Source organism: Dipodomys merriami, unplaced genomic scaffold (genome assembly GCF_024711535.1).
Source record: "Dipodomys merriami isolate MVZ:Mamm:240054 unplaced genomic scaffold, mDipMer1.0.p SCAF_429, whole genome shotgun sequence".
NCBI classification, from domain to species: domain Eukaryota; kingdom Metazoa; phylum Chordata; class Mammalia; order Rodentia; family Heteromyidae; genus Dipodomys; species Dipodomys merriami.
In genome coordinates, this window is record NW_027205926.1 from 256,642 (window position 1) to 282,652 (window position 26,011).

Consider the following 26,011-nt stretch of genomic DNA (forward strand, 5'->3'; position numbering starts at 1 on the left):
ATGCCTCAAAGTCTGTTCTCAGTACCATGCTGTTTTTTGGGGCAGAGAGGTGTATGCCAGGTGGTCCTTCTAAGGAATTTCTAGCCTATTTCATTATAACTGTGTTTTGATTCTAAATTTTGGAGAAGCTGGTATATACAAGGGATGGTGAGTATGTTTATTTTTAAAAAGCTATATCTTTAGCTAGGTGCCATTAGCTCATGCCTGTAATCCTAGCTACTCAGGAGGCTGAGATCTGGGGATCAAGCCAGCCTGAGCAGCAAAATCCATGAGACTCTGATCTCCAAAAGGCTGGAAGTGGAGCTGTACCTTAAGTGGTAGAACACTAACTTTGAACAAAAAAGTTCAGGGATAGTGTCCAGTCCCTGAGTTCCAGCCCCAGGATAGGCACTCCCCCTTCCAAAAAGAAAAAAAGAAAAAAGCTGTAGCCTGCTCTTGGTTGTTGTTGTTTATTAAATCATAAGGGGAAAAAAGACAGATTTAAGGATTTTTTTCAAATATGTTATAATTTTATTTAAAAAAATCTATAGCCAACTTTTAAATATTTGTAAATATAAAAACATTTGTCTGGAAGTGGCGTTCAAGTGGTAGAGCATTAGCCTTGATGAGCTCAGGGATAGTACCTAAGTCCTGAGTGTAAGCCCATTGATTGACAAAAAAAAGTTTATGGTCTAGACAATGACCTGGAAAAGATGCCAAATTACAACTATCCACTCATAGCAACTTCTTTTTGAATGAGTATTTCAAAATCATTTTAGGATCTTAAAATACCATTTTAAGATTCTTTATGAAGTTTTTTTTTTTTTTTTGGGGGGGGGTCCAGTCGTGGGTCCTGAACTCTGGGCTAGGACATTATCCCTCATCTCTTCAGCTCAAAGCTACAGCTCTACCACTTGAGCCACAGCACCACTTCTGGCTTTTTTTTTTCTTTTTGCTTCCGTGGTGCTGAGGAATTGAACCCAGGGCCTCAGGAATGCAAGGCAAGCGCTCTACCACTGAGCCATCTTCCCAGCCCATGAAGTTCTTTTGTAGTGATAATGATGGTTTAAACTCAGGGCCCTGAGCTTCTTAGGCTAGTCCTCTGCCACTTGCTATACCTCCAGCTCTCTATTAAATGCTAAGGAATACTAAGACATTACGACAGTGGCTGAATGTTGGTGGCACTGGAAGAAGGAAAGGGCTGGCTGGAGTGATCTATAAAATCAGTCATCAGTTATATTTTTTAAAAACTTGAGTAATTTGCTGGCTTGCTTATAGAGCTAGTTATAACTAATGAATATCTCATTTCCTCTGCTTGTTGATACGAAACAGTGCAACGATTTAAGCGGAAGCATCTTACAGCTATCGACTGCCAGCATTTGGCTCAGAGTCACTTGGCTGGAACCCAGCCCTTCGGCCAAAGATGGACAAACAGAGATCCCAACCAAGGTCTCTATCCTAGACCCAGAACACAAAGAGGGAGTAGGGGTAGGTCTTCAAAAACGAATCTTGCATTTCAAACTCCCATTTGTGTGGCCTTTGAGTATCTCCAGTTTAAAAGTACTTGAAAATACCGCTGGTATGATTTTTATAGTCCTGTTGCAGTAGTGTGATACTTTCCCTGTGAATTTTCCATGACAATTCTGTCCTAATGATTGACCAGAGCCTCAGGACACATGCTAGTATGTTCTTTTTTTTTTTTTTGGGGGGGGGTGGTCTGGTCGTGGGGCCTGAACTCTGGGCCTGGGCACTGTCCCTCAGCTCTTCAGCTCAAGGCTAGCACTCTACCACTTGAGCCACAGCGCCACTTCCGGCTTTTTCTTTTCTTTTTGCTTATGTGGTACTGAGGAATTGAACCCAGGGCCTCAGGCATGCAAGGCAAGTACTCTACAACTGAGCCACCTTCCCAGCCCTATGTTCTAAGAGATATGGACCAGTGTCAGCATTGTGATTATGCGACTTTATTAATCTTTGACCACTGTGTCACTAAGTCCATGATGTCATTAATTTTGTTTCCCAAAGTCTACCATCATTCAGTGCTTTTATGTCAGAGCCTGTTCTTTGTCATCTAGTAACCCTTCTCCTTTACAAGATTTTAGTTTTTTTCATATCAACTGGAATGCATGCTTTGTTTTCTTATGCCAGTACTGGGGCTTGAAATTAGGACCTGGGCATTGACCCTTAGCTTTTTCACTCAAGGCTGGTACTCTACCACTTAGGTCACAGTCCCACGTCCAGCTTTTTGCTGGTTAAATGGAGATAGGAGTCACGAAGACTTTCCTGCCTGGGCTGCTTTCCAAGTGTGATCCTCAGATCTTAGCCTCCTTAGGAGCTAGGAACACTGGCATAGGCCACCAGTACCCAATTGGAATATATGTTTTAGCTAATATTTTTGGACATCATTTTCTAGCTTGTTACAGTCACTCCTAAAAAACATGTTTCCATGTTTCTGTAATAGATGCAATCTTATTCTTGCCATCACCTGATTTTTTTCTTTTCTTTCTTTTTTTTTGTCAGGGGTAGGGCTTGAACTCAGGGCCTGGGTATTGTCCTTGAGCTCTTTTGCTCAAGGCTAGAGCTCTACCACTTTGAGAACAGTGCCACTTCCAGTTTTTGAGTCATTAATTGTACATAAGAGTCTCACTGAGACTTTTTCTTCCTGGGCTGATTTTGAATCACAATCCTCAGATCTCAGCCTCTTGAATAGCTAGGATTACAGACATGAGCCACTGGCACTGGCATATTTGATAATACATAAATGTCTTCATCTGGCTGTTTGGTTCTCTTATTACCTGTCTTTACCAGAAGAATTCTTATTTTGCTAATTCCTGCTAGTATAAACTAGATTGGTTTTCTCTTTTGATGCATCTGATTTTACCATGCAATTTTAATGTAAACTACTTTTCTTAAAACATTGTAGGGCTAGGAGCGTGACTTAGTGGTAGAGTGCTTGCCTGGCATTCATGAAGCCCTGGGTTCAATTCCTTAGTACCATATAAACAGAAAAGACTGGAAGTGGTGCTATGACTCAAGTTGTAGTTCTAGCCTGAGCAAAAGAAGCTCAGGGGGAAGTGGTGCTGTAGCTCAAGTGGTAGAGCGCTCGCCTTGAGCTGAAGAGCTGAGGGACAGCGCCCAGGCCCAGAGTTCAAGCCCCACGGCCGACAAAAAAAAAAACAAAAAAACAAAAAAAAAACCTCCCAATTTGGGCTGGGAAGGTGGCTCAGTGGTAGAGCGCTTGCCTTGCATGCATGAGTCCCTGGGTTCGATTCCTCAGCACCACATAAGCACAAAGAAAAAAGCCCGAAGTGGCGCTGTGGCTCCAGTGGTAGAGCACTAGCCTTGAGCTGAAGAGCTGAGGGACAGCGCCCAGGCCCAGAGTTCAGGCTTCACAACCAGACCCCCCCCCCCAAAAAAAAAAAAAAAGAAGCTCAGGGACAGTGCCCAGGCCCTGAGTTCAAGCCCCAGGACTGGCAAAAAATTCTCTCTCTCCCTCCCTCCCTCTCTCTCTCTCTCTCTCTCTCTCTCTCTTTCTCTCTCTCTCTCTCTCTCTCTCTCTCTCTATATATATATATATATATATATACACACACACAAACATACATCCATCCATACATATGTTTCTTATTTTGTGGGTACCTGTAAAAATATTGTGAGACAGTTTAAAAAATCTTAATTACCTGTTTTTGATACTTGGTGTGCTTCATGTGTTTAAGTCAATTTCTGTGTTGTGAGTTCTTCAGGACTCTGAGCATGTGGTAGGTTCTTCACTATTAGTGTAAATGAATTTGACAATTAGGAAATGCCAGAATTTAACTAGGCCTGACTTGAAAACTCTGGGTTTCTATCACATTTTTCTAGAAGCAGCTATAATGATTTCTTTCTATAATATGAAGGAAATACTCACTGCAGTTCCATAAATTCACTTAAAAGGCTAAACCTTGTTTCAGTCCATTACCTTATTTTCCAAAGTAAGAATCTTTGTTGACATTTGAAAATAACTTTTAGGATTAGAAAATGCCACCAGGATGTATGGAATCACCATGGGATCTCCTACATGCCTGGATGTTCTGTGAGGTTGGGAATTGTCACTTTATTTTTGTCTCAGAAGTAGAGATAATAAATAAATAAGTGCCAACTAAAGACATGTATACAAGAAATTGGGCACAATTAATAATACAAAAATAATTATGATTCCTTGAACTTAATGCATCAGCTTTACAGAAGGAAGTTAAAAAAAAATTAAAAGATTTTTAACTGTCATTAGAAGAGTAGGATTTTCTGAACATGGCAATGTAAGGCATTTTTCTTTCTGCTTAAGCAGAAAGTCTTCCTACAGATTTGTAGGAAAGAGCCAGGAGCCAGGAGAGCTGTGTTGTATGAGTATATATGTGAACAGGAGCAGTTATCTTCTATCTGTCCAGTCAAGTGTCCAGTGTGTAGCATTTGACTTTGCATATGTTTGAAGGTATAACTTAGATAATCATACCACCCAATGACTGATCTCTGTCTCTTTCTTAATGTCTGATTGTCTTATTTGGGTCAACTTTGCGTCAGTAATCACTAATCATTGCTTCTCCATTTTCTTCTTGTTCTTTGCACAGGTCAAGGATGTCGAAGACACAGTCCTGAGTTCTTCCTAGCTGGCCAGCAGCAGTGCACCAATGACATGGCCAAGAGCAGTTCAGTTGGCCAGGACAGCTGTCAGGACTCTGAGGGTCACATGATCTTTCCTGCTGAGGGCAGTTGCGCCCTGCCCCAGGAAGGCGATGGAGAAGTGAGAGTAGGCTCATCAAGGTCAGCTCTACCTCCCAGGAAGAGGTCCCGGTCCTTTGAGGAAGACAGCAATAAGGTTACAGGGACCAGGCAGTGGGATGGAGTGGCGAAGAAGACTGCACGGCTTCAGTTGTCCCCACCGTGCACAAGGCCTAGGGAGGCCATGCAAGAAGCAGAGGACTGTTTGTCACAGCACTCTGCAGATTCTGGAGAAACTGTCCAAGACATTGAGGACATTGGTCCTGACCCCATTCCTGACTCATACTATGGCCTTCTTGGGACCTTGCCCTGCCAAGAACCACCAAGCCACATTTGTAGCTTGCCTAATGAAGTCCTGAGGCATATCTTTGCCTTCCTGCCTGTGGAAGACCTCTACTGGAATCTGAGCCTGGTGTGCCACCTGTGGAGGGAAATAATCAGTGACCCACTGGTGAGTCAAGCACTCTGTTGAGCATCTTTAGCTTCACTCAACACAACCTTACAATTAGACACTCTCTTGAAACATGGTGGTTACCATTTGTCCTCAGAAAAATGTCCAAACTCGGGCCAGCCTTTAAGAAGGCTTGTCCTACCCTACTATTCCAGCTTCTTTGATCCTTCATCTAAATACATCTCTGTAGTCCACCTGAAATACATGATTTGTTGTGTTTTAGTCTTGGATTGTTTTTTGTGCCCACTGTTGGTTCTAGTTTCCCCACCCTACTTAGAGGTACTGTTCTTTCTTTCTTTCTTTCTGTTGGTTGGTTGGTTGGTTGGTTGGTTGGTCTTGGGGCCTAGGCACTGTTGCTGAGCTTTAAAAAGCTCAAGGCTAGCACTCTACCATTTGAGCCATAGTACCATTTCCAGTTTTCTGGTGGTTAATTGGAGATAAGAGTTCATGGCCTTTCCTACTTGGGCTGGCTTTGAACTGTGATCCTTAGATCTCAGCCTCCTGAGTGGCACGTACTAGTGGTACCCAACTAGAGGTCCCCTTATTTCTGTGGCCTTCTTCAAGGCTCAACCGTTCTAGTAATTACTTCCCTTCTCATCTTGTTGAACTCCATCATTTTCTCCTCTTTGAGGCATGTTATAACTCTCTGTTAACATCATTTATCATGTTCTGTTATTATAGTTTTAAACAGGCTTCCTGCCCACCTAGCTTATTGGTAGAGGCTAATGATTTAAGCTGGCTATCATATTATTTGAAGGTTTGGTTTTGGATTCATTGTTGTACCATCCCATATTTTTTTTAATCTATAGGAGATGGTTAATACATGAGTGTTATGAAGGAATCTCCCTTTGAGATGGACATATTGGGATACCATATTCTCAGGAAAGATCCTGTTCTTTTCTTCATTGCTCCATTATTAGTGATGGAGTGCAAGATAGCAGATTTTTCTTTAAAAGATTTTGGAAGAAATTTTGTGTCACTCTAGCTGTATTCTTTCTGCTTTAATAGGTATTTATGTACTTCTGTTCACAAAATTGAGAACTGAGGAACCGAGCAGTCATAGGTGGGCTAAGTCAGGATTTTCTCTGTTCCATTTGGGAAGCTCCTTGGGACAGTGTCCTAGTTTGTACTTAACCTCCTGAGATGGTAAAATAGTGCTATTTTTGTTATTTCTGATGATTTATTTTTGGTAGTCTGTCCCAGCTGAGGATTTTTCCTGTAGCGTTTGTTTCTGGTTTCGTATCATGGTAGTAGAGTGACTTTGGTAGTGCTCCCTACTTTTCAGTGTTTGGAAGAGTATAAGTAGGACTTAATTGTTTCTTAAATGTTGTGTAGGATTCCCCTGTGAAGCCGTCTGTTCTAGGCTTTTCTTTGGGAGGTTTTGATAGTTGGTTTGATTTCCTTATTCATTATTGACGTCTTCACAGTGTTTCTATCTTCATGATATGGTCCTAGTAGATTGTGTGTTTCTAGGAATGTATTAATTTCTTCTAAATGACTCAATTTGTTGGATTGTGGCTGTTCTTAGTAGTCTCTTATTTCTGTACATCAGAAATAGTGTTATAATATCCTCTCATTTCTTCTTTTTTCTTAGTTTGTCTAAGGATTTATCCCCTACCCCAAAACTCAGCTTTATGTTTGTTTGTTTTTTTCCGATTTTTCTTAATAGTTCTGTTGCAGGAACAAGCTTGGAACACACACTTGTTCCTCCTGCCTCAAGGCTCCAAATTGCTGGGATTACAAATGTACTGCCAAGCTCAGCTCTGCTTCAATCTTTGTTAGAGCTCCCCTAACCTTCACTAGGGAGACCAAAAAAAAAAAAAAAAAAAAAAAGAATAAAAGAAACAAAGTTTCCTGTTTAAAAATCTGTGTATTTGTGTATGTTCTAGTTTTCCTGCTATTTTGATTTCTAGTTTCATTGTATTTTTTTAAACTACTGGGTATAACTTGAGTCATATTAATGAGATTTCTGTGAGTCTCCTGGAGAAGGTTCCATGTATACTTGAGAAGAATGCATATTCTGTTGTTGGGTGGTGCATCCTCTATGCTAAAGAGTTGTTCAAGTCTTGTGTTCCCTTATTCAACTTCTGTATGGTTGCTCATCCACTGAAAGTAGCTGTTACTACCTATTTCTTTATTTCTATCAGTTTGCTTCATATATTTAAGAAACTCTGAATATTATAGTGTCCTGATGTTTCAGATAAGGAAGCTCAAGCATTAGCTTTTTCCAGAGTCTGTGGTAAATTACTGTTAGAACTAAGACCCCAGTTTTCCTAGTTTCTACCCAAACTTGATGCAACATTTCTACCTGATTTGCTCAGCCTCTGAATTGTGAGCTCTAAGTGCCTGTTAGTCGGTAGAATGTTGTCTATGTGTTTGTGGCCTAGTTTTCTTTCTAAGAGCCGTTGCCCACACGTTACTTCCTTTTGTTTTCTGACTACACAGTTCATTCCTTGGAAAAAGCTGTATCATCGATACCTGATGAATGAAGAGCAAGCTGTGAGCAAAGTGGACGGCATCCTCTTGAACTGTGGCATAGAAAAAGAGTCAGACTTGTGTGTGCTGAACCTCATAAGGTGCCTTTCTTCCTTGGTGCAAGGGAGAGTTCCCCACGTCCTTTCTTGTATGTTGCTGCCTTATAGATCCTCTGCCTTATGGACTCGTCTTTGACTGTCTTACAGATACACAGCCACCACTAAGTGCTCCCCAAGTGTGGATCCTGAGAGGGTGCTGTGGAGTCTGAGGGATCATCCTCTCCTTCCTGAGGCAGAGGCATGTGTGCGTCAGTACCTGCCCGACCTCTACATGGCTGCTGGGGTACGCAAGAAGGAGCCCGTGGGAGGATGGGGGCAATGCTTTTCAAGGGAGGAAAGTAGGTTGATGGTGAAAGTTTATTTTCACAGTCTCCATTTCATCAGTGAATGTGTTGAAGCATTAATCTTGTTGTGGATCCCCTTGGAGAAATAAAGGGCCATATAATTCCAAATTCTTGGATTTAGAAGTCATCTTAAGAAGCAATTTCCTATTCTGTTGAAAAGTCCTGTCTGAAATATTCCTGAAAGATAGCCATCTATCTTTAAAAGACAGCCCATTCCATTGGGGGCAGCTTTGGTTGTATGAAAGGTGTGGAGAAGTTAAGGGTCTTGTTACAGTCACAGTGAGGTAAGGAGAAGATAGAAAATAGCCCTTAGTTTCTTGGCTCTCAGCCCTATTTGGCCCTCACACAGATTCAAGGCTCTCATGTTTCTTTTTGGTAACTACATGCAACCTTCACCTGTATTCTAGTTTCTTGGCTCTCAGCCCTATTTGGCCCTCACACAGATTCAAGGCTCTCATGTTTCTTTTTGGTAACTACATGCAACCTTCACCTGTATTCTAGCCACAGAGGTGTAGAAACCCCAGTATTGTGTTTCTTTCTGTCTTGATGGTTAATGGTGGTAGAGTATACTTTCTCTCACAGAATAGGTATAGTCGAGGGGCATGGGAAACTTCCTTTCTCAGAATTCGTTCTTTAACAGGGATAGGTATAAGAATAATAAAGAAGCCAGGTGCCGGTGGCTCACCTCTGTAATCCTAGCTACTCAGGAGACTGAGATCTGAAGATTGTGGTTCAAAGCCACCCTGGGCAGGAAAGTCTGTGAGACTTTTCTCTCTCCATTAGACTCTTATCTCCAATAAACCACCAGAAAACCGGAAGTGGCGCTGTGACTCTAGTGGTAGAGCGCTAGCCTGGAGCTGAAGAGCTGAGGGACAGCACTCAGGCCCAGAGTTTAAACCCATGACCAAAAAAAAAAGAATAATAAAGAATAAGGTACCCATTGTTAATTAATTCCTTCTGTGTTAGTCACCATTTACTTAGAATTATCTAAATGGAGCATTACTACTATCATCATATAGGTTACTTAAAATCATATTTAATATGTATTTAATTTAACATTTAGTCATTATTACCTACTAAAAACGTAAATAAATGTAGTGTGAGAGAATTGTCAGCTACAATGTCTCCAAAAACTGCAGTGTGTTTTTCTGTCTTTTGTCTTTTGAGACTGGGAGTCAACAATATAGCCCATACTGACCTGGAACTCATGATATAGTCCAGTCTGGCTTCTTAATACTTGATCCTTCTTCTCAGCCTCCCAAGTGCTGGGATTATAGACATGGACCATAATGTCCTGCTGTCTCTTCATCTTTGTGCCTCCCAGTGAGGCACTGAGTACTTGTGAACTCCTACTGACCTAGAAAGGAGAGATGGGACAATGAGAAGAGAATTCATAATTTTGGAGTGCCCCCCCATGCAAGGTTTCATGTTCAGTACTTTATTAATGTAATAATACTAAAGAAAATCAAGATTTCAAATCTGAACAGGAAGAGAAGGATTCTGGAGCAAAAGGAAGGTCCTGTGGCTTCCCAAATATTATTGGAGCACTTGAGCTCAGTTCAGTCAAGCCGTAGCTAGTCCCTGATTTTCTGGTGCAAATCTTCCTGATTGTGTCCTGTGCCTGGGCAGCTCCGCTTATCCCTTGTGCCTCACTTCACAGGGCGTTAATGTCTGGGCCTTGGTGGCAGCCATGGTGCTTCTCTCCAGCGGCGTCCACGACATCCAGCAGCTGCTGTTCTGCCTCAGGAGACCCGGCTCCACAGTGACCATGCCAGATGTCACCGAAACCTTATACTGTATAGCTGTGCTGCTCTACGCCATGAGGGAGAAGGGAATCAACATCAGCAATAGGTACGGGGCCGGAGAGGGGAACTGTGACAATCTCTGTGGTAATGTGAGAAGGTCCCAACTTGGCCAGTTCTCCCTCCCACTTGCCAGCAGTAACATCTGGCAGGCTGCCTGGAGTAAAGACACCCAGATGGGCAGGCAGTAAGCTGTTGTGCAACCCTAACATGGATTTTACTGCTTTTCCATTCCCTCCCTACCTCTCTTCCCTTCCTCTCTGGTACCAAGGATAGAACTAAGGACCTCATGTTTTCTTTTTTTTTTTTAATTTTTTTTTTGCCAGTCATGGTACCTGAACTCTGGGCCTGGGCACTGTCCCTCAGCTCTTCAGCTCAAGGCTAGTGCTCTACCACTTGAGCCACAGCACCACTTCCAGCTTTTTCTGCTTATGTGGTGCTTAGGAATCGAACCCATGGCCTCATGCATGCAAAGGCAAGCACTCTACCACTGAGCTACCTTCCCAGCCCCGGACCTCATGTTTTCTAGGCAAGCATTCTACCATTTAAGTCATATCCCCAGTCCTTTTTCTTTTAGTTTGTTTTTTCTTTTTTCTTTTTTAGATAGGGTTATGTGCTGACTTTTTCTGAGCTGCTCTTAAACTGAAATCCTCCTTCCTCTACCCCTTGAGTTGCTGGGATTACCATAGCCAGATCAATGATCTTTTCAGAGCACATCTAGAGCTCCTGTTGGAGGGATGGTACATCCCCATCTTGTTCCGTTTGACGTCACACATAGAAACAAGCACCTTGCTCAGAACTGTGTTTCCTGACAGTGCTTCTGTCACCTCTAGAGAGAATCTGATTAAGAAATAGATTGTGACCTAAATTTGATAGTCTTTTTAATTTACTTTTCTCCCTTATTAGGATTCACTACAACATTTTCTACTGCCTATATCTTCAGGAGAATTCTAATACTCAGGCCACTAAAGTTAAGGAAGAGCCATCTGTCTGGCCAGGGTATGTATGTATATAAATATAAGCAAGTGTTTTCTCTTCCATTATTAATTCTGCTGAGTAAGGAGGGGAGACATTTTACTTTACCATTTTTATTGTGGTATAATTTACATTATATAAATTTCATCCATTTGAAGAGTATAATTCAGTAATTTTTGAGTAGCTTTACCATGTTGTGCAGTCAGTATCATAATCTGATTTTTATCCTTTTAAGGGGAAGTCTATTTTGGGTCAACTTCTGATTAGCCAGTTTGCTCATTTGAATTTTGTTGTTGTTGTTGTTGTTGGTTGTGGAGCTTGAACTTTGGGCCTGGGTATTCTCCCTCAGCTCTTCAGCTCAAGACAAGTGCTCTGCCACTTGAGCCACGGTGCCACTTCTGGTTTTCTAGTGGTTTATTGGAGATAAGAGTCTCACAGACTTTCCTGCTTGGGCTGGCTCTGAACTGTGATCCTCAGATCTCAGCCTCCCAAGTAGCTAGGATGACAGGCATGAGCCACTGGCACCCAGCTGTTTATTTGATTTTTGGACAGTAAATTCCTTGCACTTTTTCATTACCTTTTTTTAATTTCTCTTCTGTGAATGATTATAGCAAGAAAGCATCCATTCAACTTACACATGAGCAACAGCTGATTCTGAACCATAAAATGGAGCCTCTCCAGGTGGTAAAAATTATGGCCTTTGCAGGTAAGGGAGTACACAGCACATTCCTGGAATAGAGCATCCAGTTCATGTTTGCTACTTTTTACCATCATTCCCTCTGCTACCCATTATCTGCATGCCAGAACATCTGTGCATTGATCTTTTATCAAACTGTCTAGTCAGATAGTCTCATAAGCAGTAGGCCAAGAAATACTTGCTTTCTCGCACTACTCTAGGGAACATTTTTCGACACTAGAATTCCTGTTTTAACAAATATTTCGTAGACATTAATTGACAGTGGGATTGGTTGAAACCATCAATTATCATTGTATATGTACAGTAACTAATTGCTTCTGGAAAGTTAGGCCATTGCTAATTAGCATAAAGGGTTCCAGTAGCTTTCTAATTTTGTAGGGTGATATCTTGAGGGCCCTCCCTCCATTTATTTTTAGCAATTTCCCTAAATATGTTGTCACTGAGCTGATCCTATAGTCTCCTGAAATACTTGATTAGTCTTTTGTCTAAATCTTTTCTCATGCCATTTTTCTCTACCTAGAACCCGTTTCTTTTTCCTTTCTACCTGCTAACTACAATTTATTAAATGCATGCAGTATACTGGCTTGGTGTTCTCTTTAACATCATTCTGTAAAAGTTGGTTAGCTTATACATAAGGAAGTTTAAGCTACAAGAAACTTATTTCAGATTATATAAACAAATAAGAGGTAGAACCAGAATTCAAAGCTGTTTTTTTGTTTTTCCAAAGACATGTCCCCTCCCCACTCCTCTCCCTCCCTTTCTTTTTTTATGCCTCTTCTTTATTGCTCCATCTTCTTCTTTCTTCTCTTTTTCTTTGCCATGTATATTGACTCTCATCATTTGTGTAACTCCCTGATAAAGGCTTCTTCAGTCACTTGAATCCTAAATATCCAGTTGTAGTAATCTTTTTTTTTTTTTTTGCCAGTCCTAGGCTTAAACTCAGGTCCTGGGCACTGTCCCTGAATCTCTTTGTGCTCAAAGCTAATGCTCTACCATTTAAGCCACAGCACCACTTTTGGCTTTTTCTTAGTAGTTTATTGGAGATAAAAGTCTCCCAGGGACTTTTGTCCCTGGGCTGGCTTCGAACCATGATCCTCAGATTTCAGCCTCCTGAGTAGCTAGGATTACATGCATGAGCCACAAGCATGAGCCACAAGCACCCGGCTTTTTCTCTTATAACTAATAATGTGTTAATCACTTGATACCTCATCACAATAGTAGAAATAGGTAACAAATGCATTTTATGAATATTTCTTTAGTTTCCCACAGTTCTTCAAAACAACCCTGTTCATCTATAGGTGAGACTTTTATTGTTGTTGATAATCCATATTCTTTTTTTGTTGTTGTTGGTCATGGGGTGTGAACTCTGGGCCTGGGTGCTGTCCCTGAGCTCTTCCACTCAAGGCAAGCACTCAGCACCGTTTCTGGTTTTCTGGTAGTTAATTGGAAATAAGAGTCTCATGGATTTTCTTTCCCCAGGCTGGCTTTAAACTGTGCTCCTCAGATCTCAGCCACCTGAGTGGCTAGGCTTACAGGTGTGAGCCACCAGTACCCAGCTTCCATATTCTTTTTCACTGTCTTGTGTTGCATTATGCTCTCATGTTGTCTGTTTCACTTGTGTTGGTGTTTTATATCCAGCTAGACTGTAGTATATCTTCTTTTAGCATCTCACAATGCTTAGCACAGAGCTGAACGTGTAGTAGGTACTCAGAAATCCTTGTTAAGTAAGTGACAGAACAATTGACTGAGTGGTGTAGAGGTAGAACAGACGAGAGTCTAGAATGGATCCGAGGAATCCCCGAGTCTCCCTTTCATGCTCTTGCTTGACATATATCATTGAGTGTTAGGCCAGCAACAGTTACCCATTATTGAATTCCTGCTGCGGGAGACCTGATGCTTATCTTTGCCCTCGCAAATCCTATACGTACAGGTTATTCACATATTCCCCTGGGTCAGACTGGAGCTCAGTGAGGAGAGTCAGGTAGCTTGCCCTTTGTTGTTTGGCTAGAGCCAGGAACACAATGTCCCCATCTACCTTTACCTGATTTTAAAGTTGCTGCACCCTTTTTGTCCTTATGAAAGTCATGTTGATTTCAAGCCAGAGGAGAGAGAAGCTTGATCAAGACCTGAATAGGGTCCCCCCTTGGAGTGTGTTTTGCTTGGGCAGAGGGTCACATCCTCTCCTCTTGGCTTCTGCAGGCACCGGGAAGACCTCTACCCTAGTCAAGTACGCCGAGAAGTGGTCTCAGAGCAGATTTCTGTATGTCACATTCAACAAGAGCATCGCAAAGCAGGCTGAGCTCGTCTTCCCCAGTAATGTCATCTGCAAAACCTTTCATTCCATGGCCTATGGGCACGTCGGGCGGAAGTGAGCATTGCCAGGCCAGCGCCATTTGCACGTCTCTTTCTGGGTTTTATATGCGATCCTCATGATCGCATGTGAATTTACCCCACAACATTAAGAATATGTGATGCCATTATCCATTTACAGGCAGCGTTAGTGGTTGGTTCTCTTACCCTGGAAGATATATTGTTTGTACATAATATTTTGCTGAGAGGAGCATTCTCATTTCTCTGACATTGAAGCACAGAAAGTCAAAATGATCAAGATATCACACATCTTGATACTTGGAAGGTTGGGTGGGGAAACCTGCATGCACCCCTGGCTTCCTGTGCACAAAGGCTTCAAAGAGCTTCAAGTGTCCCATTGTGGGGCTTCTGGGAGCCTTGATCCTAGCTGAGAATAGTAGCAATGGCCATGAGTGGATTCATCTTCTGGATCTGTGAGATGTTCGTTCATGAAAGCCTAGCAAAAACCAGATTGAATTAGATGAAGACTTTTCAGGATTTTTGTGGCCTTTTAAGCATTCTGTCTCACCTTGTATAATATATCTCAGATACCTGTGATGTCACTGGAGAGAGGGGGATGGAGAGGGGGAACTCATCACCACAGTGCCAGTAAAGCCAAATGGTATTTACTTGGCATGTGCATTACAGGTACCAGCTGAAGAAGAAGTTGAATCTCTTCAAGTTGACGCCTTTCATGGTCAATTCGGTTCTTGCTGAAGGGAAAGGTGGATTCATCAGGGCCAAGCTTGTATGTAAGACTTTGGAAAACTTCTTTGCCTCCGCTGATGAAGAGCTGACTATTGATCATGTACCTATTTGGTGTAAGAACAGCCAAGGACAGAGAGTCATGGTTGAACAGAGTGAGAAGTTGGTAAGTATCAGATGTCCCTGGTTTTAGGGAGCTGTTGTTATTTTTGTCTTGCTTGGCTGGTACCTACCATTTGAGCCACAGCTCCACTTCCAGTTTTTTGCTGGTTAATCGTTAATAAGAGTCCCACAGATTTTTCTGTTTGGAAAGGTTTTGAACCGTGATCCTTAAATCTTAGCCTCTTTTTGTTGTTGTTCATTGTGGGGCTTGAACTCTGGGCCTGGGTGCTGTCCCAGAGCTCTTAAGCTCAAGGCTAGCACTCCAGTGCCACTTCTGGTTTTCTGGTGGTTTACTAGAGACCAGAGTGTCACGGACTTTCCTGCCCGGCTGGCTTTGAACTGCAATCCTCAGATCTCAGCCTCCTGAGTAGCTAGGATTACAGACATGAGCCACCAGCACCCGGCAGATCTTAGCCTCTTGAATAGCCATGATCACAAATTCAAGCCACTAGTGACCAGCTTATTTCTATCTTCTTATTTCCTTCTCACAAGAAATTGAAAATAGGCAGATGAGATTAAGGTCTGTCAGGACAAGTACAGTCTTAACACTCAATGTACATATGTGAAAAAGGAAGCAGAAAACTTGATGGAACTGAGGGGAGAAGTAGGTGAGGGAGGAGAACAGTGAAAAGGGTGACTGATCAAGATGCACTATAAACACAAGTTGATGTGTCAAAAGGTAACCCCCAGCTGGGCACTGGTGGCTCACGCCTATAATCCTAGCTACTCAGGAGTCTGAGATCTGAGGATCACTTTTCAAAGCCACTCTGGGCACGAAAGTCCACGAAACTCTTCTCTCCAATAAACCACTAGAAAAAAAAAAAAATGGAATTGGTACTGTAGCTCAACTGGTAGAGCACTAGCCTTGAGCTGAAGAGCTGAGGGACAGAGCTCAGGCCCAGAGTTCAAGCCCCATGACCAAAAAAAAAAAAAAAAAAAAAAGGTAAACCCCTTGTACAACAACTTGAAGATTAAAAAAGATATATTAAAAAAAATTCTAAAGTACAGGCCTGACATGGCACTGGGAATTGTACAGTATTTTCTCCAGGGAAGACCATGCATAGACATGTCAGTCATCACATTAATTCTCTTGTTAAACAGACAAGAATAGACATTGAATGATGATTTTTTCCCCCAGAACTTCTTATTGCATCCTCAGGCCCCAGAATTGAATCAAATCTAATGATTGGGAGTCTTTTCTAATTGTTTTGGTTATTGGTTCTATATTGATTTCACTAGCAGAAAAGTTACTAGTAAAATCAAGTCTATTCAATCACTTCTCTTTTTTTTGGTGCCAGTCCAGGGGCTTGAACTCAGGGCCTGGACACTATCCCTGAAGGCTAACACTCTACCACTTGAGCCACAGTGCCACTTCCAGCTTTTTCCAATAATGATATTGGAAATAAGCATCTCACAGACTTTCATGCCTGGGCTGGCTTCGAACCACAATCCTCAGATCTCAGCCTCCTGAGTAGCTAGGATTTATAGGTTTGAGCTTCCAGGGCCCAGCTCATTTCTCTCTCTTTTTTTTTTTTTAAACAATTGTCAGTAATGAACCTAGAAGAGCAGTTGGGCCTTTTCTGGTTCTTCAGCCATTGTGACTTTGATCTCTGCTCTCATGTTTCGTGTGAGCCCAGCTTGCCCCTCCTCTCAAGCATGTGAAACCTCCACACTGTTAAAAGTGGAGCCTTGGGAGGTGCCTGTCCCTTTATTCAGTAATGATGCCTTTGCTTGTCCTGCTGTATGTGGTAGTGACAGCATGATTTCACCTTGCTCTCTTTTCCAAGGTCTTAAACTTTGAGTTATTGTGTCATTTACTTCCTAGAATGGTGTCCTTGAAGCAAGCCGACTCTGGGACAACATGCGGAAGCTGGGAGAATGCAAAGAAGAGGCTTACCAAATGACTCATGATGGTAGGCAAGTTTCCATACCTCACTCACTGTTAGGTGTAAGTACTTAAGGAAAGTGAATTATGACTTTTGCTGTTTCCCTCTTCCAGGCTATTTGAAACTCTGGCAGCTGAGCAAGCCTTTGCTTGCCTCTTTTGACGCCATCTTTGTGGATGAGGCCCAGGACTGTACCCCAGGTGATAAACTATTCAGGACATCAGTAGTCTCAAATACGTAGAAACACCATCATGATTATGTAAGAGGACTATGTGTGGAATAAGTTGATTATTCTTATTTGTGATAAAGAAGAGGAACAAATGATATTTAGTCATTGAGAAATCCTTTTTATTTGGCTAAAGATGTTAGCAATCGTCTGTTCTCACTCAAAGCAGATTTATCTTCCTCTAACTGTTTTACCGAAGTTATTCTTAGAATGTCAGGGCTGAGGAATGTAGCTAGTGGTAGAATATTTGCCTACCATACACAAGGCCCTAGGTTTGATCCCCAGCACTATAAAGAAAAAATAAAACATAAAAATATTGATTGAGGAGCTCACCCAGTGATAAAGATCTAGACTCATGCTGAATGGGGAAAAATTTTTCAGTTTAGAGCTAAAAAAATTGTTTCTTATTTCTCAAGTGGTATGAATATGACTTTCTAGGTAATTTTGGAGTCTTAGAGTATTAGAGAAAATAATTTGCCTCATTTTATATCTGCCCATAAATTTTCTTATACTCAGTTCACCCAGAATGAAAGATCATTTGCATTTGTAGAACCAGAACCTGTTTCCTTTGACTGTTATACAAGTGTTCCTTTTGATTGAGCACCTATCCTGTAAGAAAAGACAACCCTTGTCTATCCTGCTCTGGCTTAGTTTTGTGAAAGCATATACATCCTTTTCTCTTTTAAATATGGTTTCTTTTTAGCTGTATGGGTTGGAATCCTTCAGATTTCTCACTGTCCCTCTTGTTGGTTGCAGCTATAATGAATATAGTTCTGTCTCAGCCATGTGGGAAGATCTTTGTAGGGGACCCACACCAACAGATCTATACCTTCCGGGGTGCAGTCAATGCTCTTTTCACAGTTCCCCACACACACGTCTTCTATCTCACACAGGTAAGTCTCTGCCCCTCATTCCCCACGATTGTAAGCAAACAATGTATTTCCTGTCCCCTCCTAGTTTCTTACATGCCGGGCTTTGTGTATGTTTCTATGCTAGGTTCACAGTATATATAACAAACCCTTTGCTGTAAGCAGTGGTTCTCAGCAGGTCTACAGAGTCAAAACTATTCTCATAATAGTCATGTTTCTCTGTTGGCATTTGCATGGTAAAACTATTGGTGTCTTATGAATCAACGCCTTGATACCAAACTGGGCTAACAATTATATTCTTTCAGCACATTCAGATTAAAAAGAAAAAGGTTTACTTGAGCATGTCCTTGATTCTGAAGTCAAAATGATTATCTTGTTACCCGACCTTTTCAGTACATCTCTCTAATATTCCTTGTGTTGCAATGGGAAGTACACACAAACCACTTCCTCTGCAGACTGAAGCTGTAGACTGACAAGGAGCACAAGACAGTTATGAGCTGAAGTGGATGCTTTTTTCTTTTCTTTTCTTTTCTTTTTTTTTTTTTTTTTTGGGTCCGGTCATGGGGCCTGAACTCTGGGGTGCTGTCCCTCAGCTCTTCAGCTCAAGGCTAGTGCTCTACCACTTGAGCCATAGCGCCACTTCCGGCTTTTTTTCTTTTTGCTTATGTGGTGCTGAGGAATCGAACCCAAGGCCTCATGCATGCAAGGCAAGCGCTCTACCTCTGAGCCACCTTCCCAGCCCCAGATGCTTTTTTCTTATAGTACCTTTTTTTTTTTTCCAACTTGAAAGAACAACTGATAGACCATCTCATGTTAGGCACGGTGAGTATTTGCAGTTTCTCAAAGATGAGTGAAAAGAACAGTGACTTCAAGGAAAAACAACAGTGTTTGTTTCCAAAGACAAAATTTTTACTTTTAGGTGCTGGGAGACAGTGAGGGAAGGGGAGACACTGCTCAAAAAGAAATGTATGCATTACCTGACTTACGTAGCTGTAACCCTTCTGTACATCACCTTTATAATAACAATTTTTTTTTTTTTTTGGTTGGTCGTGGGGCTTGAACTCTGGGCCTGGGCGCTGTCCCTCAGCTCTTCAGCTCAAGGCGAGTGCTCTACCACTTGAGCTACAGCACCACTTCCAGTTTTCTGGTGGTTTATTGGAGATATCTCACAGTCTCTCCTGCCCAGGCTGGCTTTGAACCTCGATCCTCAGATCTCAGCCTCCTGAGTAGCTAGGATTACAGGCGTGAGCCACCAGTGCCTGGCTTAATAACAATTTTTTTTGTTGTTGGTCGTGCAGCCTGAACTCTGGGCCTGGGTGCTGTCCCTGAGCTCCTCAGCTCTACCACTTGAGCCACAGCACCACTTCCAGCTTTTTCTGGTTAAGTAGTGCTGAGGAATCGAACCCAGGGCCTCATGCATGCCAGGCAAGCACTCTACCACTGAGCCACCTTCCCAGCCCCTATAATAACAATTTTTTTAGAAAAGGGTTCTTTCAAGCAAAGTGAAAACTTTGAAAGCTTGTGAGTGTGAGAAATCACAGTGCCCTTTCATTATATAAGCATTCCTTCTTCTCCAGCTGCACATCTGTGTGAGGCTAGATTTTCTTCTTTTTTTTTTTTTTTTGCCAGTCCTGGGGCTTGAACTCAGAGCCTGGTTGCTGTCCCTGAGCTTCATTTGCTCAAGGCTAGCACTCTACCACTTGAACCACAGCGCCACTTCTGTCTTTTTCTGTTTATGTGGTACTGAGGAATTGAACCCAAGGCTTTATGCATGCTAGGCAAGCACTCTACCACTAAGCAACGTTCCCATCCCCGAGGCTAGATTTTCTTCACACACTTCAGCCAAGACAATATATCATTAGACTGAATACAGATATAAGGAAGAGAAGTCAAACATTAAAGAAATTTGCAAAAATGTCAAACTCTGTCACGCTTGCTATTCTTTTTGGGGGGGTGGGAAGAGGAAGGTGGCTTATAGTTACTTCAAAAAGTACTCTTTGTAGGACCTTCGTCATTTGTAAAAAGCGATCAGCTCTCTCACCCTAGAGGACTTGAGTTGTTACTTGTATTAAAGTATAAACTACTGAGTTGTGTAAAGTTAGTGAGAGGTCTGTGAACTGATTCTATTTCCTTGTGTTCCCATCTGCAGCACTAATTTAAAGGTGACAGCAGGAAAGCTGTTTTTTTTTAATTGACCTGATGTGTGTCTTAGAGTACTTTCAAATTTACAGAAATACTGAAATAATGGTACAGACCAGGATAGTTCTCATATAAGCTCAACTCTAATAATCCCTAAGGATTAGCATTTTATATTAATGGAGAACACTTGCCACATTAATGAACCACAGCTGATAGTTTATTATAAATGAAAGTGTAGAGTTTGCTAAAATTCCTTGATAGTTTTTGAATGATGTTTTCTGCTGCTCCAGGATCCCATCTAGGAGAACACATTAGTTATAGTCATGTGTCCTTAAGCTTTTCTTGGCTGTGAGAATTTCTTAGACTCTACTTGTTTTTAATGACATTGACAGTTTTGAGAAGTACTATTCAAGTAAATGTTTCTCAAAGGTGCTGGTCAGGCCAGGTGCCGGTGTCTCAGGCCTATAATCCTAGCTACTGAGGAGGCTGAGATCTGAGGATCATGGTTCAAAGCCAGCCCGGGCAGGAAAGTCCATGAGATTTTTATCTCCAATTAACCACCCCAAAACTGGAAGTAGCCCTGTGGCTCACAGTTGTAGAGTGCTAGCCTACTCAAGCCCCATGACCGACGAAAAAAGTGCTGGTCAGGCATTTTTAGTATGCCCATGAATGGAAACTTGTCAGCACAAAATAACAAAACCCTTAGACAAATCACCAGCCAGGCTCAGTTTCACTCTAGAAAATGTCCACATCCCCAGCCCATGGAGCACAAGTCAGGTCTTGGCAGTGATAGAAGTGTGTTCATTTATATTGTGTTGGTTTCAGTTCCTTTCATTTGTTGTCTTCCAACAGAGTTTTAGATTTGGTGTGGAAATAGCTTATGTGGGAGCTACTATCTTGGATGTCTGCAAGAGAGTAAGGAAGAAGACGTTGGTTGGAGGAAACCATCAAAGTAAGGCTTGCAGTTGCTCTTCTTTTAGAAAGTTGCAAGTTATAAAATTAATTGCCGTCTTTCATTTGATTTGCCATGGAATGTATGCTTTCTTCCCAAAGGTGGCATTCGAGGTGATGTAAAGGGACAAGTGGCTCTTTTGTCACGGACTAATGCCAACGTGTTTGATGAGGCTGTCAGGGTGACAGAAGGAGAAGTACCTTCCAAGATACATTTGATTGGGGTAAGAGTAAATTTCTGGAGACCACTTCATGCACAGAAACATAGCAGGTAGCCACTGAAAATGTTCAGCTTCATTAGGATCAGCTTACAAGGATTTTTGAATTCTTAGCCAGCTGTACCAGGCCTGAAGTCCTTATTCCTGGCTACTTTAATTATGGTATCAGAATATTCCCATGATGTCAGACCCACTAAGGACCGAGGACCTTTTCTTCCACTCTAAAAAAAATGAGTCTTGACTCTGAATGGGAGACTGCTCGCTCCCTGGGATTTTTCTTGTGTGTTGTCCATGTGAGTGAGAACGGTGGAGCTGATGACATCCTGGGCCACACCAGTTACCCTAATTCACATGGAATTAAAACCTTGAGTTCTAGCTCTGCCTCTGTCACTAACACATGTGGCATCTGTATGCCCCATTCTCTTCTCCATATTGAAGATGAAACAATGTCTTTCCTGTGCCTGTTCCATGGGGAAAGTAGGATTCAGTGACAAGCTTGTGATATTTTTAACTTTAGGTTAGATAACTACTATATATGTTTTTTACTTATGGTAAAAAGGCCCTACTGTGTGGCAGGCACTTAGTAAATATGGTTGGTATATTTTAAGCTGGGCACCAATAGCTCATGCCTGTAATCCTAGCTACTCAGGAGGCTAAGATCTTTCCTGGACAGGAAAGTCCATGACGCTATAATCTCCAATTAACTACCACATAATCCCAGTATTTCATATAATCTATTTTGGGATAGTTATGTTGTCTTTGTCCTTACAGATTGATATTTCTGCATAATATTTCATTTATTGTATACATAAGAACTGGGTGCTGTTGGTTTTTTTTCCCACTCAGCACATGAGCATATTTTCTTTCATTGCCGATGTGATGACTTTATCTTATTTCCTCTGTTAGAAGTTAGCCATTTTCACTATGGTAGGTGATTATGGAATACCATCCCCGTAGGTATGATAGGAAGCACGTTGTTTTCTTCCCCCTCCTACATCTGCACTGCCTGTAGTACATGCCATGATACTCCATTGCACATCTGATTGTGGGTCATAATGGATACTGTCATGTTTTGGTCTGTGTTTTATGTCATTGTTTCACCTGTCCTTCTAAGAGATGACCAGTCCTGGGGGGAGGGTGGAGCCTTTATCACATGTGTCCTCTGATCTGGGCTGGAACTACAGGAGTACTGGGTCACAGCCAGGACTGGGCAGGCACTGCTTAGATAGAACAAGGTTAACCTGTAGTGTACTCAGGCCCTCTCTTCCAAGGGCTGACCTTCAAAATCACAGAATGATATGGACTTTAGACACTCAGGGGTTCTCTCTCTTTTTTTTTTTTTAATTTTATTTTATTTTATTTGAGAACATACGGTACAGAGGGGCTACAATTACATGGGCAGGATAATGCATACATTTCTTACCAAGCATTGCAGCCTCCTCCTTTGTTTACCCTTCACCTCCCTTCCCAGCCTCCCCCCTCCCCCCACCCAATTATACCCCCCTCCCCCCCCACACCGACATTGTAAAGCTGTTTTTTTTTTTTTTTTAAATTTAATTTAATTTTATTTGAGAACATACTGTACAGAGGGGCTACAATTACATGGGCAGGATAATGCATACATTTCTTACCAAGCATTGCAGCCTCCTCCTTTGTTTACACTTCACCTCCCTTCCCAGCCTCCCCCCTCCCCCCACCCAATTATACCCCCCTCCCCCCCCACACCGACATTGTAAAGTTGGTTTTGACATGACATTTTGTACTTCTCATTGTTGCAACAGGTCCACCTGAATCCTTAAACGACTTGTTTGTCCCCATCTCCTCCACATGTTATACTGACATCAAATATAGTGAAAGCGGGGATTACACTGTGGGGGAGGGACATACAAAGCAACAAAGAAATAATCTTATAAATGCGTTAGAAACACATGCATGAAAGAAACGAAAACATTAAAATACATATTTAAGGGTTCATTTTCCTAACATCACATTATCTGACCTTTTCCGCTTGACTCATACCTATACTAGATATTGCAAATAAGGGGTTCTCTCTTAAGAAACAATGGTAAGTATTCTACTCAAGTGTGTTTATCATTTGGTAACACAATTTCTATTCCTGGAAGGTCTGCTCAAATTGCCCTTTTGTTGATGAGAAAGCCATATGTAGCTAGCTAAGTCTTGTCCTTTTTAGAAACAGGAAGATTTAGAGCAAGAGAATCTGCAAATTCTGAGTTTCTAGCCATATTATAGTTTAGTGCTTTGTGCTTGATGAAGTTCCCCACTTCCTGTAGATGCAGTTTAAGATCTAGTTCCAAGAAACTACTTTATTGTAAAATCCCATCCCTGCATTTGTTTTATTTTGTTACATTCAAAAGCAAAACAAAACAAAAAGCCTTACCAACAAACTTTTTCAGGGGATTAAATCATTTGGACTGGACAGAATCATTGATATTTGGACTCTTCTTCAGCCAGAGGAAGAACGGAAGAAACGTGAGTAGTTGGCTAGCCTCAGGGCTAGGAGCTGGGAGTCCCAGAGTCAGTGTTCTTGTTGTTCTTCTGGAAGGGGAGATTATTTTGATCTTCTCTTTCAAAGAGTAGAATGCCCTAAGCCTCCTGTTTTCAGAGGTACCAACAGAGTTCCAGAATCCTTGTCTCACAAGTCTTCTGCTCTCTGCTGCTGGTCCCTTAGGCTGTCTTCCCCTGTATCTGTCAAGCTGGGCAGCTTTGCCCATCAACACTTCCATATGGGCCCCAAATGATGGCTTCTAGTTTTTCTTTTTATTTTGGATTGTGCTATTTCAAATCCTCTGAAGGAGGTGGAGCTCTTGAGTATAGTCTGTTGACCCTCTGAGGAGGTAGAGAGACCACCATGTTGATTTGTCCAGGGACACTCAGCAAGTTAGTGATGCTGTCAGGACTGGCCCCTGGGTCCCCCAACTCTACCATCTGCCTTTGTGCCTGTGCTTGAAAATGTGCATTTGTGTTATCTACCTCCTGTCAAGCTGTGTGCATCCCCTCCTTAGGAAACCTCGTCATCAGGGACAGATTCATCAGAAGATGGGTGCATAAAGAAGGCTTCAGTGGCTTTAAGAGATATGTGACTGCTGCTGAGGACAAGGAGCTTGAAGCAAAGATCGCTGTGGTTGAAAAGTACAATATCAGGATTCCAGAACTGGTGGAAAGGATAGAAAGATGCCACATAGAAGACTTGGACTTTGCAGGTAAGGAAACTAGTTGATTCTTCCTTGCTCTCTAATGTTTCTTTCTTTTTTTTTTTGTCAGTCATGGGGCTTGAACTCGGGGCCTGGGTGCTGTCCCTGAGCTCTTTTGCTCAAGGTAAACACTCTACCACTTTGAGCCACAGCTCCACTTTTGGGTTTTGAGTGCTTACTTGGAGATACAAGTCCCATAGGGACTCTTCTGCCCTGGCTGGCTTTGAACCACGATCCGCAGATCTCAGCCTCCTGAGTAGCTAGGATTACAGATATGAGCCACTGGCACCAGGCTTACCTCTACTGTTTCTTTTCCTACATAAAGTGTCAGTAACTGTGGATGGCCTTCAAAAGCTATCAGCTGCTAGGTGCTGGTGGTTCACACCTGTAAGCCTAGCTACTCAGGAGGCTGAGATCTGAGGATCGCAGTTCAAAGCCAGCCTGGGCAAGAAAGTCCATGAGACTCTTGTCTCCAGTAAACAAACAGAAAACTGGAAGTGGCACTGTGGCTCAAGTGGTGGAGTGCTAGCCTTGAGCTGAAGAGTTCTGGGACAGCACCCAGGCCCAGAGTTCAAGCCCCACAACCCACAAAAAAAAGCTATCAGCTACTTTGGCATTGAAGGAGGGTATTTATTTTTAGGAGAAAGGGTTAGATAAGGCCCTGGGATTGATGTGCAGTAGCAGTATTAAGTAAAAACAAATAAATAATGAGAAAAAGGGAGCAAAGCAATTGTTTTTCCTCAGGCCCTCTTTTATTGGTGTGCTATTTTCAAGCCAGTAGAACAAGATTTTCTAGTCCTAGCACTGCCAGGGATAATGCTGGACAAGCCACACAGCCCTCTCCTGCGTTTCTGTCGCTCCATATATAAAGAGTAGAGAGAAGGTAGGTCAAGTCATTTGGCTGTGGATGGCAATTCTAAACGGTATTCCTGGTATTCCCAGGGTTGATAATAATTAACATAATTTTTTTTTTTTTACTTTTCCTTTCAGGTTTTTTCCTGATGATAATTTGCTTTTCCCCACAAAGCTCCCCCTCTTGAGGTCCTCCCTAACAAAGTTGTTTTTCTGTCCTAGAGTACATCTTGGGTACTGTACACAAAGCCAAAGGCCTGGAGTTTGACACTGTGCACGTTCTGGATGATTTCGTGAAAGTGCCTTGTGCCAGGCATAATCTTGCCCAGCTTCCTCACTTTAGAGTTGGTAAGGACATGAACTGGTTACTTTTGGTATGTTGGTATTTTAGTAGGTACCATTGATTGAATGCTTCATTTTGAGTGCCTTAACTTTTGTTCGTGTGGCCTCTTGCTATGGTCCTTCTAGAAGGAACCAAAAATAAAATAAACAACATCATTAAACTTAAACTCTTGATTGTTAATGTTTTGATTCGTAGAAAAATCTAACTTCAACAGAGTGCCCCTCTCAGGGGTGTTTTCCTTCTCTGTGACAATGTTAGACATCTCCAGATTTATCTGAGTCAGTCTAGATAAATGTGGGAAGGGAGAGAACATAGGTACTAGGTACCAGTAGACTTGGGTCCAGCTCTGGCCCTGATTCATGGTAGGCCTACATGTAGGAGCGACTTTTCCTCTGTGAGCCTCAGTTTCTCCATCTACCTCATAGGTGTTGTGAAAACTGGATGATGGATATCCACATCATCAGGTGCTGGTAATAGTTAGCATGGTCTAGGATTTATGGTAGTGCTAAAAGAAAAGAAAAAAAAATCTAGCATTTCATGCCACTGTAGTCTGTGAGGTTCTTCT

At 42.0% G+C, this 26,011-nt stretch overlaps 1 protein-coding gene across 4 annotated transcripts in view; it reads left to right on the forward strand.

Annotated features, from left to right (window-relative positions):
• LOC138807716 (F-box DNA helicase 1) overlaps positions 1 to 26,011 on the forward strand; it is a 40,322-nt gene that overhangs the window by 10,188 nt on the left and 4,123 nt on the right. For 3 of the 4 annotated variants that reach the window (XM_069993495.1, XM_069993497.1, XM_069993494.1), the window contains exons 2-18: positions 1,312 to 1,467; positions 4,581 to 5,182; positions 7,628 to 7,758; positions 7,864 to 7,999; positions 9,721 to 9,911; positions 10,769 to 10,861; positions 11,449 to 11,543; positions 13,734 to 13,902; positions 14,532 to 14,754; positions 16,576 to 16,663; positions 16,750 to 16,836; positions 17,619 to 17,755; positions 20,723 to 20,822; positions 20,924 to 21,045; positions 23,454 to 23,529; positions 24,063 to 24,260; positions 25,326 to 25,451. In XM_069993495.1, coding sequence (XP_069849596.1) covers positions 1,312 to 1,467; positions 4,581 to 5,182; positions 7,628 to 7,758; positions 7,864 to 7,999; positions 9,721 to 9,911; positions 10,769 to 10,861; positions 11,449 to 11,543; positions 13,734 to 13,902; positions 14,532 to 14,754; positions 16,576 to 16,663; positions 16,750 to 16,836; positions 17,619 to 17,755; positions 20,723 to 20,822; positions 20,924 to 21,045; positions 23,454 to 23,529; positions 24,063 to 24,260; positions 25,326 to 25,451 — 2,730 coding nt within the window. The remainder of the gene's footprint in view (positions 1 to 1,311; positions 1,468 to 4,580; positions 5,183 to 7,627; positions 7,759 to 7,863; positions 8,000 to 9,720; positions 9,912 to 10,768; positions 10,862 to 11,448; positions 11,544 to 13,733; positions 13,903 to 14,531; positions 14,755 to 16,575; positions 16,664 to 16,749; positions 16,837 to 17,618; positions 17,756 to 20,722; positions 20,823 to 20,923; positions 21,046 to 23,453; positions 23,530 to 24,062; positions 24,261 to 25,325; positions 25,452 to 26,011) is intronic. The other variant, XM_069993496.1, reaches the window with a different exon arrangement.